Source organism: Platichthys flesus, chromosome 5 (assembly GCF_949316205.1).
Source record: "Platichthys flesus chromosome 5, fPlaFle2.1, whole genome shotgun sequence".
Lineage (NCBI taxonomy): Eukaryota > Metazoa > Chordata > Actinopteri > Pleuronectiformes > Pleuronectidae > Platichthys > Platichthys flesus.
This window is the reverse complement of record NC_084949.1, coordinates 26,737,200-26,746,777: the sequence shown is the minus strand read 5'-3', so window position 1 is coordinate 26,746,777 and position 9,578 is coordinate 26,737,200. Positions and strand designations below refer to the sequence as shown.

The following is a 9,578-nucleotide window of genomic DNA, read 5'->3' as shown; positions in this document are numbered from 1 at the left end:
ATGTTATATATTCAAGTTTCCATGGTGACATGTCAAACTTTGATGTTTCACCATGAAACAGGAATTTGTTTTAACTCAAATTTACAACGTCTAATCTTCACTAAACTTCACGTTTGATGCTGAATATAAAGATGGACAACAAGACAGCTACCCCCAAAGTGAATCCAAATGATATCAGTCCCCCCCCCGGTGGCTGGCTGCAGTATTTGTCATAAACACGGCCTCTTCCATGTCAGTGGATGGGACATGGACCAAACTAAAATATGTCTGTATACAAATCAGGCAGGCCTGTTCAACGCTGCTCACAGCTTCAGTTGAGGAGGATTCAGGTTTGATGGGAACAGACACTGAAGTCGTTTCTCAGACTCTGTTAAATGAAGAAATTCACAGTTTGTACAAAACACAAGTTACTTCTTTGTTTTAGGTTTAATCTAACACCTTCTGGCTCAACATGCATGTAAGTGGAAAGAGGAAGGAAGGGAGGTGGGTGTGTTTAACAGTTTAAATTTATCTTTCTCTTACAGAATCTGTCTTTATTCTCAGACTCTTCTGTGTTGTAGGTAGACGTGTCTGTGATGTGACTGAGTTTCATCTTGTGCACATTATTTATCTGTGGACGTTTTTCTTGTTTGAAGTCACAGACGAGAGCAGCAGCTACTATGAGTGTAACTGCAGCAGCCAGTGGATTTGTTGTCCTTCTTCTCACTGTGACAGGTACTGTACCTCTACATTCATGTTGTCACTCTATTTTACACTCAGACTTCTGATTCACCTGAAGTGAGTTTGAGAAAGAAAGTAAAAATATAAATAAACCATTTATTCAATTTCAGATCACCACCTGTAAAGTGATTCAGAAAGAAAATATATGAAGGAAGTGTCATCAGTATTGATTTGTATCTTTGTTTGGACATTTTTATTGTCTAGAGCTCAAAATATTACAGAGATTGAAACATATTATTATTATCATTATTATTATTATTATTATCCTCATCATGACTGAGTTCCTCTCCTCTCGATGAGGACTTGTCATCAGTGTGTGGAGTCATTAGTTGAAATTCTATGGAATGCTGCTCATGGAAATGTGTTTCTTTTCTACAGAAAGTAAAAAGTAAACTAAGTGTTCTCTGGTGTGTTATGAATCTGATTCTCTGTGTTACAGTGGTACAGTGTGAGAATGGCTGGGATGTGAGTTACACTTCTACTGAGATCTGTGCCGTCAGAGGATCAACAGTGGACATTACCTGTACCTACACATACCCATCCACATTTAATAACCATGATACTACAGTTCAGGAAACTTTCTGGTTCATTAAAGAGAGTAATGGGATTCACGTTGATCTAAGGACTGATCCGGAGTATTCAGGTCGTGTGGAGAATCTCTGTGGAAACAACAAGTGCACTCTGAGAATCTCTAACCTGAGAGAGAGCGACTCAGCTGTGTACAAGTTCAGGTTCACAACAAACCAAACTACTGGGAGCTTAACTGGTTCAGCTGGAGTCACTCTGTCTGTCACTGGTAACATTTACATCCCAACATTCATTAATTTATTTCCTACATCTTGTTTGGTTCACTTGTGTGTGTGTGTGCACTTTTATATTCATGTGTGTGTTGTCAGTTTGGACTAAAATGAATTCCGTATTCTCACACACAGATTTGCATGTGCAGGTGAGAGAATCAGTGAAGTATGACTATTCTATCTGGGCAGAGCTCAGGTGTCAGAGCAGTTGTCGTCTTCCTGATCATCTGAACTACGTCTGGTACAAGAATCAACAGAAGATGAAGGAAGGAGCATCTTATACAGGTTATTTTTATTCTGAAGACAGAGTTTCCTGTGCTGTTAAAGGACTCGAGGATTTCCGCTCTGCGTCAATGTGTGAGTTTAATCTACAGTATTTCACTAACAGCAGCATCTGCTGGAGTATTTGAGATAATGCATTGTACCATAACTTCATGTGTCTTTAAATACTTTTTTCTGCATGGGCACATTGTACTCTTGGGATACTACTGTCAGTACTGACAAACTAGTGTAGTACTAGTACTAGTATTCTGCTTGTATAAATAATGATGGAAGACATGATTGCTCCCCAGTAGTGAAACCAAAGCATTGTGATCAACCCCTGGTGGCTGGCTGCAGAATGGTACATACATCCTGTCTCATCCATGTTAGTGGGAAGGACATGAACCAATCTAAAAAGTAAAATACATATTTTTACTAAAAGATGGTTTCTTTCATTTTAGGTCATTCTTATCTCACTCTATTGTTCATGTTTCTCATGAGTTTGGTTTTAATTTGTTATTTAATGAAATGAAAATTAAATTAAACTTCATGATTGACAGCTGAGGCTGACTCAGGATTGGTCGAGCTCATGTATGGGCGGGACCTTGATACTGTGGCTCCATCTCCGGATCACTACTGTGCAGACTGTGGTTCCAAATGTGAAAGATGGCAGCGTTGGTATCCAGGATATTTTGGCTTCATTTCTGGAGAGTGGGAGGAAGTGGAGACGTGTCGTCCATCTTTGATCGACTCTGCATAAAAGATACAGATCATTTCCTCCATATTGACCAGTTTGCTCCATTATAAGAGAAACTTATACAAGGTCCCTCATGTTCCTCACCTCCAACAGTGTGTTTCTCCCTCACACTGAAGTCTAAAGGGAACTTCACTGTGTTTTATGTGAACTGAAAGTTTCCTCATCTTGGCATCTTCATCATCTTAAAATGAAAACCTGCCGACTGGTGATTCAACAGAGAAAATACATGAAGTTAGTTTTTTAAATGTATAACTTTATCTTCTGATTCTCTGATGTGCTCTGTGTTACAGTGGTGAGGAGTCAGATTGACTGGGGTGTGAGTTACACATCTACTGAGATCTGTGCCTTCAGAGGATCAACAGTGGACATTAACTGTACCTACACATACCCATCCAGGTGGAATCACCTTGATACTACAGTTCAGGAAACTTTCTGGTTCATTAAAGTGAGGGAACAGATTTACGATGATCTAAGGACTGATCCGGAGTATTCAGGTCGTGTGGAGAATCTCTGTGGAAACAACAAGTGCACTCTGAGAATCTCTAACCTGAGAGAGAGCGACTCAGCTGTGTACAAGTTCAGGTTCACAACAAACCAACCTCGAGGGAGTTTTTTTGGTTCAGCTGGAGTCACTCTGAATGTCACAGGTAACATTTTCATTAGAGTCAGTTTGAAATGTTTGTGTGTATGTTGAAATAAAATCACATGTTTGTTCACAGACCCTCAGCTCCAGGTACATGTGAGGAGATCAACAGCCAATCCATCTTCTACCTGGACAGAGCTGACCTGTCACAGCAGGTGTCAGCTCCCTGATCATCTTTCCTACGTTTGGTACAATAACAATAAACCTGTTGGACGGAAAAAATACTTTCACCTCCGACACTTTAATCCTGAAGACAGCTATCACTGTGCTATAGAAGGACAGGAGCGGTTCCCTTCTCCTACATTGTGTGAGTTTACTCCTCATGAAGCTACAATAATGTGGATATAATTTAAATGTTAACTTTAATAGATAATACTGACCGTATTTTGATTGTATTCTCATCCTGTGTGTTAATATAGACTATCCTTCAGATGCTCCAAAGCCTCCCTCTGTGTCAGTGAGTCCCTCTGGTGAGATCAGGGAGGGCAGCTCTGTGAATCTGACCTGCAGCAGTGATGCTAACCCAGCAGCTAAATACACCTGGTACAAGAGAAGTGGAGATAAACAAGTTCAACGTCTCAGTGAAGAGACACAATTTGTCCTCAGCTCCATCCGGTCGTCAGACTCTGGAGAGTATTACTGCACAGCTGAGAATGAGCTGGGAAGGAGTTCAGCAAACATCTTGATTACTGTGACATGTGAGTGAAACACAGATTATTAAGTGAAGATATATTGAATCTGTGTGTATTGACTTTAGCCATTCTTTGTCCTTTAAATTTTAAATGTGCAGATTTGGGTCGTTTGACTTCTGCCCCATAAATATTCACAGTCAGACCATCAGCAGCTCAAAGAGGAATCCACTCAGCGTCAGTAAAAACATCAATAAAGCTTTCACCATCCTCAGTTAACTTGAAAGATATTTCCTTCACTGTGCACATTCACGTGACGAGCAGACAGCTCTCAGCAGACAGACAGTGGTGAAAACAAAACCCTGCTCCTGTGCACACGTCACACATACACCTCCCAGCAGGGGGAGCTGTGGCTCATTAACAGTTTGAGAGACACACCCACAAACAGGCAACTCTGAGAGCTCAGAACTCTTAAAAAAGCTTTATTAAAATGAAACTGTCTTTATATTCAGTCAGAACATCAAGACAGGTTTAGCAAACATGACAAAAGTTGTTTTTGTAAATGTTTCGTCCTGCACATTTAAGTATTGTGATTTCATGATATGATAAAGTAAAAGTCATTTCATCATAGTTTCACCTGTATCATGGAGATCAGCACTCATTGGATCAGCTGCTGCAGTTTTCCTCACTGTGACTCTCCTCTCCGTGTTCCTACTGATCAGGTGAGCAAATCTGTTCCACTAAAGCTTTGTACGATGAATTCCTGAAAATCTGTCCTGTTAAATTAAATCAACTCGATTATTCTGTATATTGTTTGTTATTTGGTTCAATTGATCAGAAAAAAGAGAAACTCTCATCAATCTGCTGATCCTGGGGACAGACTTGACCACAGTGAGCAGGTGAGACACACAGTTCAGCTTCAATCCTTTCAAACGCCACTATTTCTCACGTCAAACCCTTTTCTCTGTCATGTGAAGATTAAAAACTAGTTATTAAAATCACAGTCAAAATTGGCATTGTAAAAACAATCATCTGGTGTTTGAATTTCCTTCTGGTCATCTATCCTTTGAAGTAAATTGCTGACTGTTATCATTTTCTGTGCTATGCTGTTTGTTCAACAGTTTTTGTTGAACTATGACACTTGATGCTGCTCTAAGTTTGTTGATTTGTAACTTGTGCTGCTTTAAATCTTGTCAAAGTTTGTGAAAGATTGTATTTATTGGTTCCAATATCTTTAGTGTGGAGCACTGTGATGTGGAGCAGATCACCATTGGTTGTGGCTGTGTAACACGTTGATTGTGCTTTGTTCTGTACGAGACTAAAGGCCAATTTATGCTACTCCGAATCTGTTACGGACGGACGGACGGACGGACGCTTTTTGATTTATAGTTCTCCGTTGCTGAAAACAATTCGGCGCCAGAACAGTAGGTGGCGCAACGGAAGAAGAGCTTATAGAAGCCTACCTCATGAGTTCCCTGAAGAAGTCCACGTTCATTATTCTCCTCCCGGCTAGCGCCGTTATGAAAGTTCGTTATAAGTATGAGACCGTACACACATACCGTAGGTGCTGTGTGTAGACCTGCAGTTGTATTTAAGTGTTATACAATTAGATGGTACACACTATACACCCAAAATATAGAGCTCAAAGAGTTTTGATGTGCTGACAGATAGTTTCGGAGTCTAGGGATTATATTGTTTGTAGCTCGACCTCTAATTAAATGATGTTACACAACTTGTTGGACTCTAACATTGTCCATTCTGCCACATGTACAAGATTCAAAAGCAAGTTTGTGTTTGCAGCGTCTACACAATCAGTCTGAGGAAAACTGTGACCTCAACTATGCCAGTGTCCACGTCATGAAGAGTGAGACGGATCCCGTCTACTCCAACGTCAGATCAGCTGATCCCAGTGAACACAAGGAGGTGGAGGAGGTTGCGTACGCTTCTGTCAACTTTAACAGATCTGCCCCGAGGTGAGCAGCTCTTCATTCAGGACCATTATCCTCACTAACACCACAAAACCTCATAAACAGAGATAAATCCTATAGAAGTCATTTGTTGTTACACTTTCATTTTCTTTGTTTAAAAATGTGTATTTGTTAAAGGAGACATATTCTGCTCATATTCAGTTTGATCATTTTAATTAGTGTTGTGACTTTAAAATGTTTAAAGGGGACATATTATGAAAAATCCACTTTTTTAGTGCTTCTACACATTAATGTAAGAAGAAGGAGTTAGGTGTGTTTTAATCCACCATGTTCACACGGCGGCTATTTTCCTCTGACGTCTCTCTCAGGATGTGAAGCTCGAATGTTGTTACGAACAGATTAATGTTGTACTGCTGTGATCCAGGTTTATAAGTTATACAAAAAAGATAATATATTATTACTTATTCTTCATTAGGATGATTGATTCATCATTATGATATTATTTTTGGTAATTTTAGTTACATAATAAGTTTGTTTGATGCACCTTTAGGAGAATGATGTTAAAGGGGACATATTATGAAAAATCCACCTTTGTAGTGCTTCTACACGTTAATGTGGGTATCTGGCATGTGAACCATCCCAAAAACTCTGGAAAAAAACAACTCCCTCGATTTGTTGTGGTTCCTCTATGTAAGAAACTTTACCATAGAGTGGGTAGAATGGGAATACAACCAGAATTGACGTCACAGTCGGTCTGCATGGCATTCAACTAGAAAAGCTGTTGTTTTGTTTCGGTAATTGACGGTGACATGTAAGCTAGGTGGTGTTAGCCTCATAGCAATCAATGCCCGGCTTGCCGGCTGGCTGCTCGGTGGTGGGTTGGATCCCGGCTGTACCAGGGCGGCTCACTGCGAGGCTGGCAATGCTCCCGCTGACTTCACACACCTGAGAGCCGGACACGTCTCACCAGCTCAGGGTTCCCCACGTCTGCAGGGTATGTCTCATTTTCATCATTGATCATTATCGATCTGTGACAAATCTCCAGCCTGTGTGTCCCCGGTGTGTGTCACGCTACGGTTAGCAGCAGCGAGCTAACGCTAGTTGGCTGTTTGTTTGTGTTTAAAGTTGCATCACTTTCTGGAATGGCTGCTTGAGAATGTATTGACAGCAGTATTGCATGTGGAACCCCGGCCGGGAGGCTAACCCGAGTCGTTGCTTCTGTGTGTGTCGCCCGGTTGAAACAGCAGGTATAACGTAAAACAGCTGTTTGTGGAGCTTTGTTAGAAAATAGCACCAGAACGTGTTCCAGGACCCCCCCCCCCCACACACACACACACACACATATCTAATGCATGTATTTAAATAATGTACATCTTTATCAGAAGGTGTAGTAGTTTGAAAATTGTAGCTTCAATGAAGAACAACAAACAGATACAGAAATATATGTGTAGGACAGTGACTTCAAATGATTTTAACAACCTTAAATATGAAATTTAAGATGTGTGTGCGTGTTTGTCTGTGTCTGTGTGTGTGTGTGTGTGTCAGTTTGTGTGTGTGTCTGTGTGTGTGTGTGTCAGGGGCGGGGCGGTGAAAGGGGGGTTGGGTTGTTGGTGAGAGGGGGGGGGGGGGCGGGGCGACGAGAGAGGAGGGGGGGGGCGGTGCACTCAAAACAGGTCAATCTGAGGAGGGCTGTTTTAGACAGGGTAAAAAGGTGCTGTTTTAAATGTACCTTGTGGTTTTTCGACCAAAACATTTTACACACATAATGAAATGACCCCAAGGAGCCATATCAACTGTGGTGAAATGGTCTTAATATGTCCCCTTTAATGTTCAGAAAACATCACTTTCCTCAGACTGTCTATTGCTGCAGCTCCTCTTTTCAGCCTCTGTCTCAAACACTTGGTTTCAGCTCCTGTCTCTTTAAGCCCCCCTCCCCCCCTCCTGATAATGCCCAGTCTGCTCTGATAGGTCACCCGGCCCACTCTGTTGTGATTGGTTAACTACTTCCTGTGCTTGTAGGAAATCCTCTACTCTCACTTTACGAGGGACACATTCAATCTCAAATCATTTCTTATAGTTTAACTAGCGTTTCCGTGGTGAAGGACATGTTTGTTTGAACCCGTGTGCAGGGTTCTAAAGTCCTCTCCAGATGCTGGTGTTAGAAGCTGCTGTTCCAGACGAGGGAAGCAGAGACTGTGACATTCAGTCTGTATTGACGCATTCAACACGTATTTTAACTCACATCATCTTCCTCCAAGATGTTTTCCACGAGAACGCTAAGAATGACCTCCTCCTCCTCCGGAGCTTCATGTTTTCTGTGGGGCTGAGGAGCTCGTTCTACCAGGAGAGGAGCTCAGACTTTGGGCTTTTTAACTTTGCAGAACTCTGAAACTCAATATGTCTCCTTTAATGCTACGTCTCCATGACCTCCTGATCATTCATTAGTTTTATCTCCTTTCAGAACCAGAGGTCAGGACACTGGAGAGGATCCAGCTGCATTGTACAGCACAGTCAAAAAACCTGCTGTTTAGACCAACGTCTGGAAATCACCTGAGTCCCGATGGAAATATCTCAACAGCTGCTGGATGGATTTGAATAGAAGTTCATTCAACTGTTCATGGTCCCCACAGGATGAATCCTTCTTTGGTGACAGACTCCAGCATCATTGTTGAAGTGAATGTTCAGTTTTAAGTGACTTGTCTTGACAGCTAATGGATAAATTTCCCCGAGGATGAATCCAAATGACTTCAGTGACTCGACTTTTATCTGAAATATAACAGCAATTTGTAGAAGTTGTTAAAAACGCCACATTTAGGCTGAATGAAAAATGTAAACTTGTAAATAACCTTTTTCTATTCATAATATTATCAAAACAAGCATTGTTAGTTAGTTGTAGTGTGACACTGCTGCCACTAGATGGCAAGAGAGGAATCTGTCCCTTTCACTTCTTTCTGTTTCTACACTAATGTATCTCATAAAAGATAATACATTATTACTTATTCTTCATTAGGGTGTTTGATTCATTTTTAAAATATAGTTAATTATATTCTGCACAACATTATTCTTATTTATAGTCTTGTTTATTTCATTTGTTGTCCACTCTTAACTTCCTCTTTTCTTTGTGATGTACAGTTTTGCAGTGTTTTTTTTTTCTGTTCATATATTTAGTATATAGTATAATTAAAGTCCTTTAACTCCTATTTCACCCCATTATGACAGTTACCTTTTGGAAGTGTTTTTAATGTTAAGAAATATATTTTGTATCATTCGTTTGAAAAGGTGTTATGGATAAAGGTTGATTTCTAGTGTTGTGTATTACTCAGGTCACACATTCATTACATTTCCCTTCTTCTTTATTTGCATGTACAGTAAAATAAATTGTGAGCATATAATACAAATTTTCCTTTTGAATAAGTATTCTGCAAATGACAATTTTGAGATGATGAGTTATTGTTTTGAGAAAGTTTCTCATTATTATAAAGGATTATTTCATCAAAGTGGCAGAAATTGGGCTTTATTAGAAAATGTACCCAAAGACTGAATGAATAAATAAATATTACATAAGCTAAACTCACTTGTCCCACATTTTGACGATTGGTTTTATTATTCAAAAACTTAAACCGAAGTAAATTCAAAACTTCCATTGTAAGTACGTCATAGTATTTGTGGCAGTAGTTTAACTAGTAGTCCAACAATATCAGTCTCGTGAAGAACTTATAGCTTTTATCCCTCATCAAAGATAGCAAAAGAAGCTCATTCTTGTTGGAGGGGGACAGCAATCTATAAACCATGGCTTCCCTGCTCTGCTGCGCCCTGCCCTCAGTCAGTAGCTCATGATAATGA

General features: G+C 40.2%; 1 protein-coding gene across 2 annotated transcripts; it reads left to right on the top strand.

Moving 5' to 3' along the window:
* The first annotated feature begins 211 nt into the window (after positions 1-211).
* Positions 212-3,911, top strand: LOC133954053 (basement membrane-specific heparan sulfate proteoglycan core protein-like). Of its 2 annotated transcripts, none has more exons than XM_062388327.1 (6): positions 212-714; positions 1,160-1,516; positions 1,653-1,874; positions 2,826-3,182; positions 3,255-3,485; positions 3,610-3,911. In XM_062388327.1, the coding sequence occupies exons 1-6, from the start codon at positions 660-662 to the stop codon at positions 3,882-3,884; spliced, it is 1,497 nt and encodes a 498-aa protein (XP_062244311.1). In that variant the 5' UTR covers positions 212-659; the 3' UTR covers positions 3,885-3,911. The 2 variants fall into 2 exon arrangements, with proteins under 2 accessions (XP_062244311.1, XP_062244310.1); XM_062388326.1 differs by having other exon boundaries at positions 3,598-3,911.
* The last annotated feature ends 5,667 nt before the right edge of the window (positions 3,912-9,578 follow it).